Below are 24,949 nucleotides of genomic sequence, written 5' to 3' on the forward strand. Positions count from 1 at the left end.
GAGCAGGGTGGTGGATGGGGGGGGGGTCAGAGATGTACTCAGCTGTGTGATCACTTGTGGCCCCTACCAGCCAGGGACCGGATAAGCATGTGAGTTAGAAGTCAGCAGTCGGTACAAAACAAGCAATAAAGTAAATAGTAAATGTACTTGTACTTGTAAGCACCTGTCTAGTCTTCCGACGCCTCAAAGCGCTTTAACACTACATGTCATTCACCCATTCACACCCATTCATACACTGATGGCAGGGGCTACCATGCAAGGTGCCGCTATCCATTAGGACTAACTGCCCATTCACAACACACATACAGCCAATTGGGTCTAAGTGTCTTGCCCAAGGATACATCAACATGGACTAGAGCAGTGGTTCTCAACTGGTCTGGCTCTTTTCTAGCTGAGAATCACTGGACTAGAGGAGCCGGGTGACCAAACTGCCGATCTTCTGATTGGCATACAACCTCTGAGCCACAGCCGCCCAGAGTGCAACCACAAGAGCTCCTTGAGTAATGCAGCCATAGCTGGCCACCCAAAATGTTATGCAGTTTTGCAGCAGAATGCAAAATTCGCTGTGGACAGACACAGTCCCTCACAGACTCACTCACAGACGGACACACAGACTCACACACACAACCGATCCCATGGTCCCCTGGCGGATATAATGAACTAGAACCATCCCTTGAGGTTTCCATAAGTGTTTTCTTTCTTCTTTTTTTCAAAGAACTGCATAACTGGGCTGCCCGTTAACACCAACACGTCATGTGCACCATTGCTGAGTTGACAATAAGGACATAGGGAGCAGCTGCACTCAGCCCTCAGCCCACAGTTGCTTCCATAGTGGTAATTACACAGACTGTACCACGGCATTTTGTAGCCAGGGGTGGGTGGATAGAGGTATAGAAGGAAGAGGGGGATGGGACGCCGGAAAGAGGACATAAAAGTGAACGAGAGAAACAGGCAGGGAAGGAGCACTGAGGGAGGAAGCGGAGTGAGTGAGGGGAGGCAAGAGGCAAGAGGGAGATGGTGAGAAGAGGAGGAGGCATTAGAGTAGGGCGGGTTCTGATGTAACACAGTGTGTATATGCAGGAGGCGGGGCTTATTTGAAGAGGGAGGCCGGTGGGGATTGTCGGCATCACTTTTAATCTGCCTGTCAAAAGTGTAGCAGGCAGAGCTCTATACTCTCCCGCTTTCTCTCTCTCTCTCTCTCTCTCTCTCTCTCTCTCTCTCTCTCTCTCTCTCTCTCTCTCTCTCTCTCTCTCTCTCTCTCTCCGTTCATCTCCTCTTTCCTCCTCTTCTCATCTCACCTCCCTTTCGTGAATGTCTGTCAGCCTCTCCTCACTCTGGCTCTGTCACCCTGCCCTCGGCTCCGTCTGTCACTTGCTGTGGTAGTGTCGGTGCTGGGACATCAGCAAGGGTCTCTCCCACCACCTCTCTGTCTGTCTTACTCCGGATGGTGGACATGAAATCTAGCAGGACTCCCAACAAGTCAGCAGTGGTTGCATGCCAGCCCAACAACGTGAGTGGGAAATCACTACTGTGTGTGTTTTTTTTGTGTGTGTGTGTGTGTGTGTGTGTGTGTGTGTGTGTGTGTGTGTGTGTGTGTGCGTGCATGTTGTGATATTAGTTCATCATTTTGTTCTGTTACCACAGCGATGATCCAGAGAGTGGATGGATAATAGTTGTTTGTCCATAAAAGTTGGCAGGATTATATTGTATGTTTGTGAATCTGTATGGCCAAGAGTGTGAGACTGTGTGTGCGTTTTGTGTTAAATGTGATGTGAGTAAATGGCAGGGTGGGCAGACGGTTGAAACAGCCCAGCCATTTACAACTTGTAATAAACTTCCTGGAGCTGGGCATTGGGAGGAACTGGGCACACAGATAAGAAAATGTGAGTGTGTGTGTGTGTGTGTGTGTGTGTGTGTGTGTGTGTGTGTGTGTGTGTGTGTGTGAGAGAGAGAGAGAGACAGAGGGAATGTGTGTGGCACAGTCTTACATAACCTCAGAGTAAACCCCATTGTTAATGAATTATTCAAAAGAATTTTTTTCCTATTTTAGATTCTCAGGCTTAAAGGAACATTCTGAGAGTTTTGTTACTACTCTTGTTTGTTGTCTTACCCAAAGACGCTTCAACGTGACAACATTCGCTCAATACATGCATACACTGTCTTTTAAAAAAAACAACTTAGGCCTCAGGTTTAGGCAACAAAACTACTTGGTTGAAAAGTAAAGCAAATGTGGAATTGTCTTAAATTTGCATTCCTTCTAAAGGACAGCAGGGGGCGACTCCTCTGGTTGCAAAAAGAAGTCAGATTGTATAGAAGTCTATGAGAAAATGACCCTACTTCTCACTTGATTTATTACCTCAGTAAACATTGTAAACATGAGTTTATGGTCTCAATCTCTAGTTTCAAGTCTTCTTCAAAACAGCATGATGTTCATTTCGTAAATTATGGTCCATCATAACAGACCATAAAGCAGGGAATGCTCTGGGACGGGGCTACCTTGTGATTGACAGGTCGCTACCACTATCATCATTATCAATCATTTGAATCCTCCAGCATGGCGTCATTTACTTGCATTGCTTTTTTTACTGCCAGACTATTCTGAGTATATATTTGTACATAATTTGTGAGAATACAGTGTCTGTCCATTAGAACCGCTGGTTAAGCCCCCAAAAATGTATGTTGTTACAACCCTCAATATTAAGGGGAATTAGCAGGTTTTCTGCTAACATAAAGTCATGATTGCCATACAGTATCATTACTATGCACACGCAAGGTGCCCTCATAGGACTAACGTATGTAACCTTTTGCTTTATTTATGATGATGACTTCGGGTGATGCATAATTATGTTTTGTGCAAAAGCAATTCAAAAGTTAATGTGCATTTGTTGCGTACAACCAACACATACAACCAGACATAATATTATCAATTTCCAACTCAGACCTTATTAAAATGATGCATAGGACAACATCATTGATAGCTGTAAAAATTAGAAACCAACTTATTACAAGTTAGTTTGTCATTTCTATATTTCCCAGTAAAGGTAATATAGAAATGAAAACAGTCTCTGTAAGATCTGGGATGACACACACTTGCTTCGGGTTATTTTGAGTCACAAATCATAGTTATTTATTGAGAAGATTAAATATCAAGATACCTTTTTATTGTGAACAAACAATGGAACTATTAGTAATGCACAGTTTGTTGCCTAAAAGCAGGGCTTTAAATTCAAGTATTACACATCTTTACCGGTTTTTCAATTGCTCCCCCCTTTTTTTAGACTCAGTTCTGCAGTCACAGACAACTGTGACTTCATTAAAAAATGAAATAGAAGGGAAAAGTAGCACTTGTATAACAAACGTTACCGTACCTTTAAGGGCATATGATGTCTACGATCCTGCACCTGATGCTGTTCCCTCCTGTGTACAGGGAGCAGCGTTTACATTTATTCAGGTCAATGGGCAATTGAAATGTTTGGTCACAAGTTTCACATGTCTTGTTTATGAATTTTGGTTTTCATTTGGGGAAATATTTTTCCTACCTACGATTTTGGGTTCACATTCATGATTTAGATGACACATACACACAGAATAATTGTTTTTCATGCTTGATATTTACAACATTTTTTTTTTACATTTGCATTCCTCTAAGCTTAATTTCATGGCATATCCATGAACTTGAGCCTGATATGATCAAACATCATTATTTATTTTTTTACATGTGACGAACTTCATGGAGCTGGATTGTAACTAAGCCTGTGTGACAGTCCCTGTACTATACAATAAATCACCTCGGGCCAAATCAAATCGTTAAACCTCTGCACTACTGTTTATTTAGTTGATTTAATATTATTCTGTTCTATTCACTGTGTATATAGTGTGCATTTTTTATATAACATCTTTACTATATTATAATTGTATATATTGTGATGTGTATTTTTCTTGTATTTTTCTTTTTCTTTTTTCTTTATATATAATAAGATTTTTTACCTGTGACCTATTGCTGCTCTGTAACCTATTGCTGCTTGTAACAAAATAATTTCCCCTCGCGGGATCAATAAAGTTAGTATCTATCTATCTATCTATCTATCTATCTATCTATCTATCTATCTATCTATCTATCTATCTATCTATCTATCTAGCTATCTATCTATCTATCTATTTTTCAACTTCCACACGTTACAGTGTTAAATCACAAAGACTAATGAGTAATGGGCCAGAGGAGGGATCTCTTTTGAGTCCCCTCTATGTTGTGGGGCCTGGCGGCTCCTTCTTACATTATGCATTAGCAACAATAAGAGTACGGCTCTCTTTCGCCTCAGCTGCTGCAGATTGAGGATCCAAGTGGCTGCAGAGTGCTGGGAGGCTGGACAGGGAAAGCCGTGATGGACTCAGGAATCTCTCCAAAACCATACTTATAATAATAAACACTCAAATTGAAATGGTTCCATTTTGATGCCACAGTTTCCTCTGTTAACGTCAGACTTCAAATGGAGTCCTTAAGAATCTTTCCCTTTTTCGTTTGAATGGTTCGATGATATTAACCTAATCTGGAGATAGGAGGGCAGCGACTGAGAGGCCAATCTGTCCTGTTCTTCTGATCGATCGATCGATTCATTTCATGCTCCAGCTGAGGATGTACAGCACAGTCAATAGGCAAAGGAACAGACAGAAGAAGGGAAATTAGATAGACGGAAGAGAGGGTTGAGAAAAGATGGTAGTTGTCTTTTCACCAGACCAGCCGATAACACTCTTGACCTTTAGTCTCCCATGTACCTTTTGTCAGAGACGGCCAGGTCAAGAGGACCAGGGCACAGAAGACCACATTCCAGCCTAACCCTGTTGCCAGACATTTTTTTGGCATTGTACATTTCTGCAAACCACAGGATACGTTAAATATCTACATTTCTGAACCAAAACAATGTTTCATGAATATGTTTCATATCAGCCTCGCATCACGTTTGCAGAAACGTACAATGGATAGAAAATGATCAAACCCGAACTGTTGCTTTAAAGCCAAAAGCGCATGATTATCTAAAGTGTCATTTTTTGCTGTAAGTTTCTTCTAAGTTTTCCCTGCATTGGAACTAAGTACAACTAACACAACTACAAACAGCCAAAGGCAAAAAAGTATGTGGAAGGGTTGTCCCCATCCTTTTGACCACACAGTGTACACATGTAGAATTACACGATGAGAGTGTTTGTTGAGCTGGACTTTGTTTTGCCCTTCCAAAAGTCCCATTCATACATCTAAATAGATAATGGAACTTGCCGATATGTGCATTATGTCTGCCTACATCTGTCTATGTCCCTGTAGTCTGACTCACCGGATGTAGACTGAGTATAAGCCTGCCATTGGCGTTCTACTCCCCTTTCGCTATCTATTTCACAAGGGCCTCTTCTTGCTAGCTTTACCAATAGTCATTTGTGTCTCCGCCACCAGGGACAGCAGCAGAGCCAAACCAGCAGCCAAGAAACCCTAGATCGCTGCGACGAGACCACAGACACAGAGGACAATGAGGAGGAAGACCTGGGAGTTCTGGATGACCAGAGAAGCATCATGCTTCACCTCCTGTCCCAGCTGAAACTTGGCATGGACTTGACACGAGTAAGTGTAAGATTCTACCTTGATCAATCAGGTTTTAGGTAGCATGTGAAAAGACCAAACCTTAAACGAGATAGACCCTGTCCAAGAAACAATGCTGTCAGCCAGTTCCCAGTGCTGAGCGAGCGACAAGGTTCAAGCGAAAGGGTGCTGTAAAGCTTACTACGGTCAGAGCCACCTTCACCCGGGGCCTTTCCAAGCCGACATAGAGCAGGCAAAGGCTATTAAGTTGGGAGTGTGAACAGGTTGGATTAATGAACCCAGCCTGGCAGTTTAGACCAGCGCAAATGGTAGAGCACAAAACGCTTCAGCGTTACTAGTTGTTACCACCAGTACCGTGGCGAAACTAGTGTCTATATTTGGGCCAGTGCTATAAATAATACACCATCGCGTCTTTATTTAACACTTGCCTTCCTCTTTCTCCCCCCGCCCTGGTTTTTGGTCGTAGTTAGTCAGATGTCCTCTGGTCATGAGATTGTGATGACTCTCTCAGACCAGTGAGCTCAATCTGATTACTGCTGGACCAGTGCTCTGGTCACAGGGATAATGTGGCGACGATGTGCAACAGAAGGGGATTCTGACCTCGAATACCTGAGAGACGGGGGGGGTCTGTGGGCAGATTATGAAAGAACCATTTGCTCTTGCCATGTCCATATTGACTCGTGGTGTTGCAGTGTGACAGGGATCGATGTTTTGACTCCGGCCCTCCGGTGTGGCTCGATCAAAACGCCACATTTGACCGTGAGGTGTCATCATATGGACAGTCAGGTTGTGTAACAGGCTTGACTTTATGTAATCTGAAGGCTGATAGAGAGTTTCGGCAAATTACGAAGTAAAACTTACATGACATGAAACAGCTGACAGGAACAGACTCAACAAACTTATTAAGAAGGCCAGCAGTGTACTGGGGTATCCACTGGATATGGTGGAGGTGGTGGGAGACAGGAGGATGATGGCTAAGCTATCATCCCTGATGAACAACACCTCCCACCCCATGTGGGACGCCCTGGCACCTCTGTGCAGCTCCTTCAGCCACCGGCTGATTCACCCCCGGTGTGTGAAGGAGAGGTACCGCAGGTCCTTCCTTCCTGCTGCTGTCAGGCTGCACAACCAGCTGTGCTCCCAGTAGACCACACAACACAACTAACAACACTAAAAAATCGGTGCAATAATTACACTGTGCAATAAAAAAATACTCTGTCTGTATATATAATATTTTTTATTTTTAGTTATATTTAGTAATTGTGGATTTTTGTTCTTTTTTACTTAGTTGATATTCTTTACTGTTTATTACTTATTTATAATATTTGCTGCTCTTATTTTTTTACCATGTACCTTGTTTGCACTGTCCACTTTGCTGCTGTGATCCTGTAAATTTCCCCACTGCAGGACTAATAAAGGATTATCTTATCTTATCTTACTAAAATTACTAAAAGAGTGTATGAGTGATGTGATGGAGGCCACGCTATAAGGAAAGCAAAAGGATGAAAGGAAAGAGAAAATAAATTAGATACCGCTGTCACATTCCACTGCAGCAAGACGATGAGATACAAACTCACTTGCCTTGGATGAATCAACAGGCAATATAGACGATGAAAATGTATTTCCCTCAAAATGTAATTGACAATGCAGTTTCCTTGTATGGGAACCTAATTTCTAAGAGTCCAGGTTGGTGTTTAAGGATAAGAAGGTATCGATACTGGAAGTATTCAAGGGTGCTTTGAAGACACATGAGTCACATTATGGATCAGGTTTCTTTGGATCCCCTCAGGCTGTCTTTCATGTTGAAAGAAAAAACACCTGTTCACTTGTGTATATTTTTAATATAACCACAACTGTAGGACGTCTGCACAATGATCACACAGTAGATTTTACATGTATTCCTCCATTTTTGTTGTCATCTCTGTCCATCCCTCTGTCAGGTGGTGCTCCCTACCTTCATCCTGGAGAAGCGCTCCCTGCTGGAGATGTACGCCAACTTCATGGCTCACCCCGACATGTTCCTCTCCATCACCTCCGGCTGCACGCCAGAGGAGCGCATTGTCCGCTTTGTGGAGTACTACCTGACTGCCTTCCACGAGGGCCGGAAGGGCGCTGTGGCCAAGAAGCCCTACAACCCAATCCTGGGTGAGAACTTCCACTGTTCCTGGTATGTGCCTCGGGACCGCGTTCGACCTCTCAGGACTACCAACTGTACCGCGCCCAACTCGGCACCCACGGCCACTTCTACCATTCCCGGGTCCCCACAGAGGGGGACAGACGGCAGCAGCAGAAGAAACTCAGACTGCTATCGTGTTCGGTTCGTGGCGGAGCAGGTGTCCCACCACCCACCTGTGTCAGGCTTCTACTGCGAGTGCAAGGAGAAGAAGATGTGTGTCAACACTCATGTCTGGACCAAGAGCAAGTTCCTGGGCATGTCTGTTGGAGTGTCCATGGTCGGGGAAGGTAAGAGAACGTTTAGCCTGTTCTAAAAAAACAAGTGTGTGCCTGATTTCCAGAGCATTGCAAAGAATTGCACAAGGAACATGGTTACAGGTTGATATTCTCCTGACCTTGAAGAGATGTTTCTTCCATTTGTTTGGTATTGTAATGCCCTGCTGCGGTTTAGATGGCACAAGTGTGCACACTGTACTCTGTATACCTACGAACAGTAATGCACTGTAATTCGTATACAACCCACATTATCAATTTGTATGTACACCACGTAATCGTGAGCCAGGACAGGTGATGTAGTATAAAGAGCAATAAAGTCTGTGATGGGAGGAAAAGTTGGGGTGGATGGGTGGGTCTAAAAACACCAGACCTTCACTCAGGCAGGCTGGTCTCATCCAGCATTCATAGCTATACCTACAAAAAATTGTTTGCCGTAATTAGTAGGTACCCTACAAAATCATTGCTTACGTTATCAACTTAATCATAAACGAGGAAGTATAGAGACCGCAAAAGCGGTAACGTGCGTACTGATGTAATGATTGGAAATTGACACATATATCTGGCTTTCATAGGAAAACGCACAAAAAATAAGTAACTTATACGATATCGTACGAACTGTTGTAGGATAAGTTGACCCAGGAGACCGCTGCTTGTACCCCGTGTGAAACCAAAATCAACGTTGACTTATTTGTCACAAAACTACCATACTTAAGTAACGTCACTTTCTTAGTTATTCTAACCTAAACGTTGACCTATTTGTTTGGTAACTTCTGAAATTAAGTAACGCCACTAGTTATTTTAACCCAAACCACAATCTTTTCCGTAACCTAACCAAGTTGTTGTTGTGTGCCTAAACACCACAATGCAAATGCAAAGGAAAACACAGGAAAAACCAACATTGGATCATTATTAAAAGAAGTTTGTGGGGTTTTGAATAACAATAAAGAGAAAACTTAAAATGTAGCAGTCTGTTGTCAGATGGATTAAATGGTTAATCATTACCGCAATCTGACATCCACAGCTGTTTGCAGACTGTACGAGAGCCTCCTTCAGCTGATTAAATCCCCACAGCCCTCCGAAACAGCAGCACTCGTATGTGTGCTCCATCTGCAGCCTCTAATTGGAAAACCGTTTCAGCAAAACAGAGTGCCGTCATGCATGTTTGCATTTTGTGTTCACCTTGATTACATCTTACACAGCTAACGCAAGGCTGCTGTGAAACTAGACAGACACACCCATGCATCCGACGAGCTGACTTGAAACCTATTCCACATGTTTATGTGTAGGACAGCGTCAGGCGAGGATAAGGTGACATTCTGAGGATGTATTGAGTTCAGAGTGACAAATCCTCCTTACATCACTGAAGTCACTTAGAATCAGTGGCCTCCGCCAGTCCTCTCTCTCAATCAGTCATTTTTTAGAATAACAATTTAAATGGAAACAGAATGTGTATAATGGACAACTGTCATCTTATATGAAATCATGTAAATGGGTTCAAGACATAGCTTCTCTACCTTTTGGCAGCAGTTTGGCAACAAATGAGCATAACCAAATTTAACTGTGTGTAAGTGTGTGTGTGTTTATTAGAGAGAGAGAGAGAGAGAGAGAGAGAGAGAGAGAGAGAGAGAGAGAGAGAGAGAGGAAAGCAGGCCAGTGTGGTTGCCGTAGCCTCGGGCCAGTGAAAGCTAGCTGTAATTAGGCCAGCAGTAAGCATTCATTAGCGGGGACCAGTCCTCGATCACTCCTCCTTATCGCGTTTTACTTTTAGAAATTTGCAAAAGTTTGATAATTTGGTACACAGGAGATAAACATCACACAACTTCATATGACAAGAGCTGTTGTACGTTTAGTGGTGACGATGTCACGGTCCTAGATGTACAAATACAAATACTTGCTGGTGATAAATGCCACGAGGAATGCTTGGCCTAACACTCGGGGAAAAGGCTACTTTACTCCATGTCCCAGGAACCAAGGGGATCCTCCACTCATTGCCAGATGCAGGTTGATGCTGTTCGCTCTGCCGTTGCTGCTTTAGAAACATGCCCAAAGGGAAAGTTGTTCATGCCTCCAGATAACAAACGCGCACAGGAACTCCATGAGACCATTGCACAGTGTGTGGCTGCATGACCGTGTTACAAAATGTGATTTTGACAAACACTGATTAAATGATCCGTGACCAGCTAATTAAACATGCGACTAATCCCAGCGTCAATGCTGCATGCTAAACCAGATTCAACACCGGATAAAGCTGTTACAATTCCAACAAACGTAGAATCACCTGTTTAACAAGCCAAAACAATGGCAGCAGATAGTAGTGTCCCAGGATAAGCTGTAAAGTGCTGTTCACATGCCTCTTAAAAGATTTTAAATAATAAAAACGTACCCTCACCCAAGTCCTCCCACGCCACTGCTACATCTTCCTGCACCTGTTTGTAGGTGTCGTTCTGAAAAACATCTAGCTAATTTTCCTCAGTGCCCTGCAACCAAGACAGCCTGTAAAATGTTCTCTATACAAGATGCAGAGCATTAATACAGCAGCAATCAACTATTTGCTATGCAAAGATATAGTGGACTAATGTCTAACAGAGCAGAGAATTGAAGTCACTCTCCGTCTGTATTGTAATCCAAGCTTCTCTGTGCTTTGTTGACATAGCGCGTGCCTTTTATTGTATGTTAGTCATGTGAGCGGGCCCCACTGGCTAACTCATACAGCGGTTACAGCCGATAACGTTGTCACAGAAGCGCAGTGCAGCGCCCACCGTTCCTCTTCAGGTAAACACAGTTGGCTCTGTCAGGACTGTTGCCACTGTTTGCACTATTATGGTAAATGGTAAATGGACTTGTACTTGTATAGCGCTTTGACACCACATGTCATCATTCACCTATTCACACCCATTCATATGCTGATAGCAGGGGCTACCACGCAAGGTGCGGCGTTAAGGGTCAAGTCTCTTGCCCAAGGACACATTGACATGGACTAGTGGAGCCGGGGTTCGAACCGCCAATCCTCTGATTGGAGAAGGACATTGCTCTACCACTGAGCCACAGTCGCCCTAATGGTGCAATTTGCACCATTAGCGCTGTTTGCACTGTTAGCTGCGAGCTGCCCGCCCAGCTGCCGCCATGCTGGGAGCCGTGTGGCGATGATTATGGGAGACATTTTTTTTTTTTAAGTGTTGCTATGCACGCTGCCTGTATGCATGGAATTAAATTACAGATCCGTTATTTCTGATGTCAAAATTTAACTTAATGTTAACCTTAATGTTGATATGGCACAAAAATAAAAAGGTTGCCGATCTCTGCTTTAGATGCAATTCTTAAGCAACTATGAGATACAGAACAGGCCCAAACTCTTTATTTGTCAGTGATGACAATATTTGGAATGCATGTCACCTTGCCCACTTTCCCTCTGCAACTGAACAAGACTGTACTACTTCCAGGCTGCCGCACATCCTTGTTCACCGCTCACCCTCGGAAAAAGCCACGTGTTAAATACAAGCCTGAGTGGCACACAAGGACATTGTTATGCTATGAACTGTACTGTTTTGTGATATGAAATCTAAGCTAACCAGTTTCCTTTCCTTTATTTATTACATATCAACCTAGATTAATCTGTCAGCTCCCTGTGTAGCAGCAGCTAGAGCATGACTGCAGCATGTGGGTCTTTGTTTCACAGATGCACAAATACACACATGCATGGATGCACACAATCAAGTGAAAACATCTGGGGGAAAAATCACACACTATAGGAAATAAGGACATTGTGTGTGTTTTCTGCTTGTGGGTCTTTGAGATGAGGAAGTGTGTGTCCATATGTGTGTGTCTTGGGCAAACAGATGTGTATGTGTTAGACCTGGGCCCATGGCAGCAGACTGGGCACAGGACAGCTGTCTGTTATATAAGCAGCAGAGAGGGAGGGCTGGACGGGAGCTCACGAAGGACAGGAGGCAGCCTAAATCAGAGCCAAAGCAGGATTCTGAATCGCAATGCAATAACATTGTTTTAGCTCCTCTGACTTTCTCAAAATTCATGGAAGCTAGAGACAGGAACTCAGGAGGGTGAGTCCAACATACAACAAGGCTCACCATAGTCAGTAGGATGCATTCTCTGGGGACCATGAATGTCTGTATGAAACGTAATGGCCATCTATCCAGTGTGTGTTGAGTTATTTCATTCTGGACCAAAGTGGTGCCATCCCCAGAGCAATGCAGGGCAGCATGGCTAAAATAACTCTGCACAAATCTGCACCCAGAGGCAGATGGTGATTTTCACAGCTCTGTTTATGTTTGTGGAGATAATGAAAGTTCATTCACACTGTATCCGCTAACACTGCCACTTTTGATTCGCAACATGCCAATCAAAATAGTAAATCTGCATAACAATGGCTATATTCATCTCGAGGGATTCCAAGACTATAACACAAAACCCCACTTTTGCTGGAAATAGAGGTCATGACGCCGCACAGGATTAATGAGCCCTGGTCATCTTGTCTTCCTTCTAAACTGGCTAAATTTGTGGGTAATAATTGGCCAGTCTGATGTGTGGTGGAAGTGTGTGGGGTTACATTGCACATGTACACTGAGTTGAGCTGCGCTGCACTGGGTTTAGCTGTGCGGGGTGGGGACCAAAATGACACGGAGAAGGGCAATTTCAAGCTCACAAAAATGTTCTGTATGTAGTGATGGAATGTAACTAAGTACATTTACTTAAGACGTTTGTACTGGCTTACACTTCTCACTGTACTTAAACAGTTTTAAGTCACTTGTACTGAACTTCTGAATGTCAACTTTATACTTCAACGTCACCATATTTCAATGGAATATTGTTCTTTTTACTCCACTTCAAATACTGTATGTAACTGCTATGCTTTGTCTTTGTAGATGCACATGGTGTCTGAATGTCTATTGTGTTAATCATAGTAGTAAATCTACAACCCATTCTCACTCCCAACCCGTCAAATACCAACTCTTGGTCAGCATTTCTTGGGGTCCGATACCGACACACCGTGGCACTCTTTAGCGCCGTTACGAGAAGCAACACGCTTTCAACTCACTCCAATGTAAACCCACTCAAGTCATTATTAGACAGAGCAACCAACGTAGTATAAAGAGTGAGGAAGTTCACTCAGAGTGGATGGTATGAGAGGATGTTTGGGTCTTACTCCCACAGGACTTTCATCCAGGAGAACAATATTTGTGTCCCATGTGAAACCAAGTCAATGTTGACTTATTTTATCGTAGTTTTGTTATGTAAATTTCGAACTAAGGCCAGTTATATAAAAAACATCTTATTGTACATAAACACATTTATTCTAACCCAAACCACAATCTTTTCTTAAGCTTAAGGGAGTACTTTTATTTTGAAAATATACAATGAATACATTTACGAGTGGTAAATGACACATCCAAAACTGATGCTACAGGGGTACATAGAGCCTCATAGTTTGAAATGTAGGGCCACTGAGCAAGCGTCGGTATTTGAGTAGTTGAGAGTGAGAACGTGTTGACAATAAACATCCGCAGGTGGATGCTGTCTCTCTTTTCAACCTGTCCTGTTTCTCCCAGGTGTGCTGTATTTGTTGGAGCATGATGAGGAGTATGTGTTCACACTGCCCTGTGCCTACGCCCGCTCCATCCTGACCGTGCCGTGGGTGGAACTCGGGGGAAAGGTCACTATCAACTGTGCCAAGAGTGGGTACTCTGCCACTGTCACTTTCCACACCAAACCCTTCTACGGAGGAAAAGTACACAGGTAGGCAGAGAGCCTATGGTTTAGAAAAACCCTATTTTGTGCCAAAAAGGCCGCCAAAATCGCACTCTCTCCTCCCACCTCAGCACAAACACATTCTTTTGGAGCCAAGAAATTACAGGTGCAAAATAGATTAGCACCGTGTAATTGTATAAAAACAAAAAACTATCCCAACCACTGGCTTTCTGACAACAATAAAGTAGAGCCTGTGTCTCTGCAAATACTGTATGTGTCTCAGCATATGTGCATAAAGCCAGATATAATTAGTACTCCAAAAATATTTCTTTCTGTATTTCAACTGTCTTGAGTGATTTTGTTTATTTGCAGCATTTTGTACGCTTCCACACTGGCAACAGCCATTTCAGGGTTGTCCATCCGGTCCATTTGTCGTGAACACCTGGAGGGAATTTCTTCAAATTTGGCACTAACATCCACCGGGACTCAAGGTGGAACCGGTTAGAATTTGACGGTCTAACCTCAGCCTTCTCGCAAGAGTTTCTCAACTTGTGGGTTACCTTCTAGACCAAAGACAGTGGGCCCTTTATGTGTTACACACGCACAGGGTACTTTCCTCCTCAGTTAAATAGGTTACCTGTGCATTAGATCATATGCAGGCAAATTGAGTTATAGATGGGTCAGAGGATTAGTAAGCAGCGAAGGCAGAGGATCCGTTGCTCCTGAAGATGGCCTGCTCGCGTACCTACACCTCGCGCACCAACAGATCCATTTCCTCAGCTGCTCCAATTTGTCCAATCTCCCATTTAAATTGCAATGCCCCGTTTGAAGGCGCACTCGGCTTTTAAAAGCAATGGGAGTATTGTGAGTCTGATAATGTTATAGGAGTGAAGTGCTTAATCAAGTATTGTTTTAAGGAATCAACCATGGCGTGATAATAGTGGAATGTTACAATAAACCACTTACAGATTCAAAGAATGAGTATCCCATTGACTTGTATTAGTCCTCAAGGGGGAATCTTATATCTAGATTGGCTTTGAGCCAACAGGTTAGCAAAACACCTGCTAGTGTATTTTGCAGATGTTCGGAACATGCTGTATTATGTGATAATTACGTGTTGAAAGGCAGCATATTCTAACAAAATATACAGGTGGCAACCTGTACAAAATGTGGTTGATAATAATAACATGGCTGTCCTCGTCAGTCACAAATGCTAAAGAACTCTATGTTGATTTCTCACAGAGTAACAGCAGAGGTGAAGCACAACCAGACCGGAAACATTGTGTGCAAGGCCCAGGGGGAGTGGAACGGGATGCTGGAGTTCACCTACAGCAACGGGGAAAGCAAGGTGATTGATACCTCCAAGCAGCCAATCATCAAGAAGAAGATCCAGCCTCCAGAGAAGCAGGGCCCATATGAGTCACGGTGAGTCCATGCGTTTCTGTTTATTACGGCATCAGCATTTGTAACGGAGCAGCTAAACAGGCTCATATAAAATGAGAAATCCCCTATTTGACAGAAAAAAAGATGCTGTCAGTGTTATAAGTGTGCCCGTTAAAGTTAAGCACACTCTTGCGCTCTTATTCAGGACTTCACTTCAACTGACAAGTCAAGTCTATTTTGTTAATTTAAAGTTAAACACTGTTTTAAGTGCTTCCACTATTGTAAGTCGTAAGATAATATATGAAATCAAATAAAAGTAATTATATAAAAATAAGAGACCAGATAAAAGTGATGGCAGACACCTTCTGGAGGAAATGTAGTTGTTAATAAGTTTCCAATGACCTTGGCTTGCAGTGCATGTAATTTCCCACGCAGATATGTATAGCTCTGCCTTGGTGCACAGTGCATCAGTGTGGCGAGTGCAGCTTGTAGCAAACTAAAGCTATTGCTCAGGTGTTTTTATCTTCATGCTCGACTTGGCCTTATATGTGAATGGGACCAGGGACTCGTCTCAACAACTGACTAATCACAACTTTGTAATTAAAAATCATGAGATTCATTATTTGATATTTTTTTTTATCTATTTATTGACCCCTTCACTGTAAGGTTTATCAGGCACAATGATGGTTAATGTAAATAAAGATGATTCAAAATGCAGCGCTTTTAGCAGATTTCTTAATGCCTACTGCTTGATTGTCACCCCTGATGAAGTCAAACTGTTGCACATGTCTTTTAATGACGTGATTGTGTAGCGAGCTGTATTTCCTCTGTTTCCCAGGCATAACAATGACGAGTGCTCTTGTTCTGTGTGTCCCCATTCTGTAGGCGTCTTTGGCAACACGTCACAGCGTCGCTGAAGGCAGGAAATATGGACGCAGCCACAGAACACAAACACCGCCTGGAAGAGAGGCAGCGCAGGGAGGGCAAGCAGAGAGCTGCGACCAAAACCCCCTGGAAACCCAAATATTTTATTAAAGAGGTGAGGAGGAGTGCACGCCGGTGCCATCCACCGTTTTTGTGTCACTAGAAGTGGCCAGTAACAGGCTCTATTGCCATCCCAACTTAGGAACTCGGCAAACTCAGTATTGAGTACGGCAGGTGTTGTTTTTAAAGTACCGAGGTCAACCCCGCCCTCTGACTTTAAAGGCCAGTTTATTCACCTGGCATGTTTTCCATAAATGTGGTTATGATGACTATATGGGTCGTACTAACTTTGCACTCATCTGCTCCCTTGTAGAGATTCGGGGAAAATGAGGAGTCATGCAAATCAACACAGGTCAACATGCCTGAGCGCTCTACAGCGTTCCAAATAAACCTGATAAATCCGAAAAAAGTACACATAGAAAGTAGAAAGTATGGGGGAACTTGCCGGCTGACCTAACCACGTCTTGTTCTGACATCCTGCGTCCCATCCACATTGTCGAAAATCAAATAAAAATGTAGCCACAACATTGAAAATCTTTCAGATAATACTAAGCTACGCTTCTGGCAACAAGTCACATGAAAAGTCCCATTCTCAGGTTTCCACGGATCGCGGTTATACCGGGACCGTGGTCACGCCTCCTGTTATTATTATTATTATTATTATTAGTCACACCTTTATTACTGCTACCATTAATGCTTTTATTATCATTATTATTCTATTATATCCACTGCTGCTGTTATTATTAGTAGTCGTAATTTTTCCATCATTATTCTGCTTACTACTCTCATTATATGAATAATTTATGTAATATGCATTTAATGTGTTGTTATGTTGTTCATTCTGTACACATGACATCTATTTGCACTTCTGTCCATCCTGGGAGAGGGATCTCCCTAAGGTTTCTCCCTTTTTCTCCCCGTTAAAGTTTTTTTTGGGGAGGGGGTTCCTTTTCCGATACGAGTGTCCTGGGACAGACGATATTGTATGCTGTACAGACAGATTATAAAGCCCTCTAAGGCAAAGTTGTAATTTGTGATTTTGGGCTATACACATAAATTGAATTGAACTGACACAAAAACAAACAGACTAGGTCAAGCAAAAGGTAAAGAAAAAGGTGTTATTACTCTATTGGGTCCGTTCCAAAGTGTTGTCAGACACTGATAATAACAACCTGAGCCTACGTGGAGTTGCCCCGAGCGATTACATTACAACCCGTCTGCAGTGTTCTCCCTCAATACTGGAGTAATTTCAGAGAATTGCTTTCCCCATTAGTCAGTTAGACACAAAAACACTTGAAAATAGGTGGGAAAATACCCTTTAAGTTGAGTTGCTGTTGACTCTTTCGTTCTGCATGTGTGTGTGTGTGTGTGTGTGTGTGTGTGTGTGTGTGTGTGTGTGTGTGTGTGTGTGTGTGTGTGTGTGTGTGTGTGTGTGTGTGTGTGTGTGTGTAGGGTGAAGGCTGGGTGTACCACAACCCTCTGTGGAAAGCTCACTGACCAGGAGCCTCGGAAGCAGCTGTCCAATCCCAGACGACTAGAGGGGAGCGATCGAGGCCGAGGGCTGGCCGACAAAAGATGTGAGGAGAGAGAGAGACTGAGAAGAGGAGACAGAGAGTACAGAACAAGTGGTACCAAAGACAGGAGGGAAAAAAAGGACACACTTCCAGTCCTGTCCAATCAGAGACATGTTGGCTCAGCAGTGAGGTGAGACTGATCTTACACGGGTACAGCCACTTTTGAGATTACAGTATTACAGACGGAACGGACACAACGGGACAATCTTTTTCTGATACTAGATCCAAACAACCCCCCCCCCCCCCCCCCCCCCCTCACTTTTTAGTCGTTTGCCCAAAGTACTAAACAACCTTGTCGGTCACAACAGTTTTGCACAATTCACTGTACAGCATAGCGTAAACTGCATAAGTGTGAGCAATGTGTGTGTTTTATGTTTAGGTGTATGTTTGTGAGAATGAATGGATGAACTATTCAGCCACTATGAAAAACAACCCAGGGTGGAATGTAGTCGGACTAGTTTCTTTTTTGAGTTGAACCTGCAGCGCACTGATCTTCTCTGTTTTGGAACTCATTTCAACGTTGTATGACAGAGCTTTTTTTCTTGATGAAGGGAAGGCTCCATCCTTGATCATATGGAGGTTCACTTTCACTGTCATAACATCTAATACAAACCCTCCAGTCAACCATTATGTTACAATAGACATGGGCTGGGAAAATAAGTGCATCTGTGCCCCATTATACACCAGCTAAATATCTCACTAGGACATTTACTATGCTGCAGTTTGATCCTGAAGCTGGTTCTAGCTTTAATGGGTCACTTCACCATGTTACTGTTAAAAAAAAAAAAAATACTTGCTCACTTCCCTCTAGTGGAACATGCAGGAACTTTTTGTTTTATTGTTTTATTAAATGTAAATTTTGACCAGAGTTCCGTCTTTGCTTTTTATAAGTTTGATGGTTTGGTAAAGTTACTACATGGAACTTTTCCCTGGTTAGGAATCAATGTAATGCTGATGCCTGTGTATGAGCAAACGAGACCAGAAACTCTTTCAGCTCAGACTCCAGCGAGGCCTCCGGCCGCCTTCGAACCTCCGGCGGGAGGTGTAGAGCTCGGCACCGGGTAGCAGCGGCTTCACCTCTGGCCAGGAGCAGAGCATGCGCCTCTTTTTTTTCCGCCAGTACCAGCTGATCTAGATGGGACCAGCCAAAGACCAGGTGGTGGTCAGGAGAATCTTTCACGTGGTCCGGGACGACCTATTCAGCGACTTTGGTGGGAAGTGCTGGCGGACGGAGAGAAGCTGCAACTGGGCAGCTGAAACTGACTACTGTTTCAGAGCCTGGAGCTCACCTAACCTAACACAGACACCATGCTGTTGGAGGCCCAGGCCGTATTGCTGGGCCCACTGGAGGGAAGGGAGGCATGGGAGAACCAGGACTCACTGTAAAATTAGTAGTTTTCCAAAGGGACTCTGGCAGCTGCTGATCTTAACAACATGAAGCTGTGGTGCTCACGGAAACACTACTGCCTTTGTCCACCTGGGCCGCCAAAATCGAGACAAAATTAAAGTTCCTTGTAGTAACTTTAACTTGAGTTGGCCTCCTGCAGTTCTCTGGCTCCTCCTACTAATGAGCTGCTCTACCTCTGACAAGGTGTGTCAAACCAAAACTCCATCATCTCAAAGAATTCAATAATATATCCGCTTTCTTAACCCTCCAACTTTTTCCACACACTGTTCCTCAAACAGCTGCATTTGACCAAATAAAGTCACAAGTAATGGTTGATATGTATAGGAATGCCTAAGTGTCTGCTATTTGTAACTGATAAGTGCCATACTGCACTTTGTAGATACATTTGTAGTGAGGGTCAGGGCCACTGCACCAGTGTGGTGTGAAATAGTCCAGTACTTATGGGAGTACCTGACCAAAATGGATTATTGTAGTACTTTGAAGTCCAGTCTTGTGGATCCAAGTATGTGAAGTAGATGACTCAATGCTAGAACAAGCAGTCCTGAAGTATGATAATCTGTAGTATTTTGATCTGCAGCATCGTAGCTCTAAACGATTTCTCTCTATTCTCAATCTTTGATAGAAGCAGTGTTAACTGGAGCCAGGCTCCTCCTGAAGCTTTGACCAGACAAATAGACACCTTGTCCTCCATCTGATCTTTGTAGTAAACAAACCTATGCAACACATGACTGTAGACAGTCTCAGGGTGGGCGAGGGACTGAACAAGCTCTGTATTTGTTTTTCAAATAAAGATCTCTTATCACATCTGTCGTCTCCTGGATTGTTGGGTGCTTCTTCATTGTCTTAGTTCACCACATGGTACACTTACAAAGAACAAGTTGAATTCACCTACCGTGTTTAAGTTGGAACAACTTCCCAAAATTAAGTAAACTTAACAAATAAACGTAACATAAGGTGAAAATATTATCAGTTTCCTAAATTATTTCAAGTAAAATCAACTTGTCCGATTTTACAGTCGGGGCAGGCTGTTAAACATAGAGAGGTGAAGTACCAGTACAGTACATAATACCAGTAATTCAACAGTGTAAACATACTCTGTTACAAGTAAACAAAATGTACTTAAAGTAAGTTCTACTCAAAGGTTAAAGTTGACATAGTGCAGAATGACCCAGTTCATATTGTTATATGTACATACTGTATATGTATTATATTATTGGATCATCATTATTATTGACACATGGAAACCAAGCTGGCTGAGGTGGAGCTACTGTAATGTTAACTATTTTTAGTACACCGTTCAGTAGTTTAATCTATGACAATACATTATAAGTTGGTTATATGATTTGTCTGTCAAATCTGAAGCTCTAAAGAAACTCATACCTAAAGTGATCATATACACTTAGAGGAGAAATATGGTGGAGTACATGTATTGAGAACCTCCTGTGTTGTACATCTGAAAACTACTTGAGTAGATGAATTTACTTACTTTTCACCACTGATCATAGATAACTACAATATAAGACATGATCTAAAGAGATCCACAGCACGGCACTGACATTGCACGTGTGTGTCAGTGCAGCTGAACACGTGGAATAATGGAACACCTTCACTTCTCGAAAACAGAGAAATGGACACTACTGCCATCGTGTGAAAACTGCATTAGTATGTGTACGCTGCCATCTGGTGAGCAAACTGAAACAGCACCATTGGCAGGAATAAGAAAACACTGAAAGGATTCAAAAAGCGGAAATGGGTTTCTCCCACCAAACTTTATTTATCAGTTGGACAGATGAAAACTTTCCCTCCATCAGTATGTTCTATTTAACTTAACGCTGAACATTGTGTGCCTGGGACCCAACCTTGACATCTTAGCTGCATCCAAAAGGGGAGTACGCCTGTGAAAGGGGGGGAGACGAGACATTGTGCAGCAGGAACAAGCAGTTTAGTTTGTGTGAAGCATATATACTCTGCAAAAACCTTGTTAGACCTCCGAACCATCCGTGGGGAAAGAGCTCTGACCATTCAGCTGAATGTCTGTTCAATAAAATACTTAAAGACATTTGACAGTTTTCTCACCACTTAATAAGATTAATTTCCACCACATGTAGAATGTTGAAAAAAGAAATTTAAAAAGTCTTGGTATAGTATGTGAAAAAGTCATAGTATGTTGAAAAAAGTCAAATAAATAATAGTATTGTATATCAAAAAAAGTCTCGCATAAGTTATAGTATAGTATGTCAAAAAAAGACAGAAGTATAGTGTATTTACAAATGTCGTAAAAAAGTCCTAGTATTATTATAATAATAATTATTATTAGGGCCCGGGCAACCGACAACACGGGCCGTGAAGGCCCTATTGAAATTCGAATACACATAGTACATCCGGTGCATATTTGGATGTGGACCAATACACTTCTTAGGGGCGTGGCTTATATATCAATACACATAACTTCTCAACCGTTTGTTCTAAAAGCACCAAATTTGCAGCATATGTGCACATTGCATCCTGTAACATACCCTGACATTTTCATTTCATTCAACCACTAGGAGGCGCTACAGTAAACCCGCCATGTTGTGCTTTTTTGTCACTTTTCGCAGTTTTCAGCCTTTGAACTTTACCAAACTCCTCCTACAGAATTAATGGGATCAACCTCAAATTTGGTCAGGATGCTCTTCAGGCCTTTGTGATGAAAAGTTATCAAATTTGTGAGTTTTCATGTAAGAACCTTGACGTGGCATGGCAGCAATTTTGCCTCATTCGGCATGAATAATAAAGTTGTTATAACTCCAAGGTACATTATTCAATCTGCAAAAAAATTACATATGATGCTTATTCAAGTCTGAGCATATATCAATGCCAAAATGTTCAATAACTCATAGCGCCACCTACTGGCAAAAGGAAATGTCAGATTTTATACTTTTATTTACTCCTAGCCAGTTGACCAGATCAGTCTCAAATTTAGTACGGAAAGCCTTATGACATTGAAGATGCTTCATCATGAATATTGTGAGTTTTTGTTGAACGCTGTTGCCGTGGCAATGCATCATTCCCATGAAAAAGAAGTTGATGGTTCAGTGGCTTGGGATGCTCAAAAACTCATGATACTTTGTACATATGTCATAGGTCATGGGAAGACATATTTTATATGGGAATTTGGCTTAGCCGTTTTGAATTGCCTCTTGGGACCATGCTCTAAACCATACCGGGAGTCGGACATTTTGATTATCGTGTCATTTTTTGATAGATTTTTGCACATTTGTAGTTGCTACACTTTAACAAACTCCTCCTAGGGAATATGTCTGATCCTCTTGAAATTTGGTCAGTATAATCTCAAGACCGTTGTGATTAAAATGTATTAAAAGCTTTACGTTTGGTCGAATGGCGTAGCCATAGCGGGCGGCTACTTTACGTGATTCCCCATCAAAAAAGCTGATGTAACTTGTTCCAAACGGTCCCAAACTTCCCATGCTTGATAACACTCATGGCCTGAGGATGGCTACAAGCTAATTTTCACTAATACTCACAGCGCCACCTGCTGGCATAAGGAAATCTGCGTTTTCTGACAAACAGCATCTGATTTACATGACTTTTACACAATGTGGTTTACGCTTCATATAGAGTGTATAGACCATAATGCATGTATGCGCATGTTGTGTAGCGCCACACAACGGATACAGGAAGCGGTGGACTATTTGCAAAGCATCATTTCCAGCGACAGGCGGTCCACGCGGGAAAAAAACGTTGGACTCTCGAGCGCGCTGTCCAACGGTCGTGGACATTCTCGGCCGCGCAGGCCGGAGTCCCGCCGGAGTCCCGCCGGCACACCCGGCGTGCGGGAGGATGCGAGGGCCCGTTCATCGCTGCTCGCAGCTTTAATTATAATTATTATTATACAATTACAGAATAGTATGTCGAAAGTGTCTTTAAAAAATGATATATAATGTCAAATAAATTGATGAAAAAGTCATTTCCAAAGAAGTATTAGTATAGTATGTTCAAAGTATGTTATAGTATGTTGAAAAAAGTCATAAAAAAGTCATAATATAGAATGTTGAAAAAAGTCATCGTATAGTAGTATGTCGAAAAAACGTCATGGTAAAGTATTTCTAAAAAGCAATTCAATTGTCCGGACAAAAATGACAAGAAAAACTCACAAGAACCAGTCACATATATTATATGATAACAAAGCAACAAATTAATCCAGCAACACTGCAGCACTAGAGCCATTCATATTATTCATAAAAACGACACGATAGACAAATAGAAACGCTACTGCAGATGGAAAGACGTTAACTACCACAGCTGCTCTTCACTTAAAGACAGAATCCACTCAGGTCTCTCCAAAAGTTTTCAAAAGCAAGTAGCTTGTGCTTGTCGTGTCGTGTAGCTGCCTTGTTTAGCGTAGCATAGCTCCAAACAGCTCCAAACACCAAGAGCTCAGTTGCAAATGAGACGCATTCTTAGCCATAAAATGTGCAACGCTTCTCCACCGCTGTCAGCCAGAAATACCATTCGTACAAATCCTTTTCCATGCTGGGTCAGGGCTGCTAGCTGTGGAGTTGACCGACCCTTTGATATGATGTCCAGCTTTTCTCAGCCATTGAGTGTTAAAAAACACAGCTAGGTAAAAAAAAATCTACACCAAGCAAAACGCTAAAAAATTTCATAATTTCTCTTACATATCTTTCAACTTGAACTCTTACTAAACACTTAGATCTACTAGCTAGCTTTCTGTTTGACAAAAGTCACACTGGCCCACTGACCAATCACGGCGCACCTTAATGCTGACGTACTTAGCAGGCTACCTGGGTAGCAGTGGCACATCAAAAAATACGCCCAACATGTCAAACTAAAGATCTGATTGGTTGAAGACTATGACAATCAACAATATTGTCCCCATATACTTTAATCTGCAAAGTCTACCTAGAGGACTTCGGGCCTCTCTCCTTACATAGAGAAATAGAGGCTGAATCTGATTGGATAAAAGCTCTACTTAAAGCAAGCTGCGCTGGAAGCAGAGCAACTGAGGAAGACAGGAGCTATGCAATGAGAAAATAAGCTAATGGGAATTATAATACTTGTAGTGTATTTGTGAAAAATTATTAAATTATAAAATAGCTATAACTTTGTGATTCTGTTTAGGCCAGCAGAGAAGGCTTAGCTGGCCCTGACGGCCCACCACTGTTAAAAAGTCATACAAAAGTCATAGTACAGTATGTCAAAAAAGGTCATGAAAAAGTCATCGTTTAAAATGTCGAGAAAAGTCATTTGAAAAGTCATAAAACCTATATAATACTGTATATAAAACAGTTTAAGTACTGTATGTCAAAAAAGTCAAGAAAAAAGTCACAATGTAGTATCTTGAAAAAAGTCTTTAAAAAGTCATAGTAAGTGATTATTTTTCATTGATGACCCTGTTCTTCTGATCAAACTCTGTATGACATCACTAACTTTACCTGACGGCTGCTCCACAAACACATTGATGTTCTGCTTGTTTGTTACATGTTGTGATAAACTGCTGCTGCTTCCCCTCTTACTTGTGAGGGTTTTATTGTGAAAACAGATTCATGAAAAACATGCAGACCTTATAACATGTCCTGTGATGTGAAGGGATAATTTTTATTCTACTTATCGACACCTTCATCTGTCAGCTTCTAGTAAAATAAATATCTTTAAAAACACAAATATATAGTTTCATTCTTTTAAAAAGGCTCAGTAGTTGCTTAAAAAAAGCTGGTGGATTTAGTTTTTATCAAACACACTTTATGTTTCGTACTGATGAGTTTCATACAGATCCAAAAGTGCTTCAACATTGTCTATGAGATCCTGTAGCTGCCGACTCATACATGTAACCACAGGTGT

The 24,949-nt window shown here is 42.3% G+C and overlaps 1 protein-coding gene across 1 annotated transcript in view; it reads left to right on the plus strand.

Moving 5' to 3' along the window:
* Window positions 1–17,913, plus strand: part of osbpl10b (oxysterol binding protein-like 10b) — a 64,267-nt gene extending 46,354 nt beyond the window's left edge. The window contains exons 7-12 of the mRNA XM_068734616.1: window positions 5,441–5,605; window positions 7,525–8,047; window positions 13,600–13,786; window positions 14,981–15,163; window positions 16,007–16,160; window positions 17,558–17,913. Coding sequence (XP_068590717.1) covers window positions 5,441–5,605; window positions 7,525–8,047; window positions 13,600–13,786; window positions 14,981–15,163; window positions 16,007–16,160; window positions 17,558–17,602 — 1,257 coding nt within the window. The 3' untranslated portion in view covers window positions 17,603–17,913. The remainder of the gene's footprint in view (window positions 1–5,440; window positions 5,606–7,524; window positions 8,048–13,599; window positions 13,787–14,980; window positions 15,164–16,006; window positions 16,161–17,557) is intronic.
* Window positions 17,914–24,949: the final 7,036 nt, after the last annotated feature.

This window comes from Cebidichthys violaceus, unplaced genomic scaffold, assembly GCF_023349555.1.
Source record: "Cebidichthys violaceus isolate CVI_PGR_0920_01 unplaced genomic scaffold, fCebVio1.0.p SCAF_65, whole genome shotgun sequence".
NCBI lineage: Eukaryota > Metazoa > Chordata > Actinopteri > Perciformes > Stichaeidae > Cebidichthys > Cebidichthys violaceus.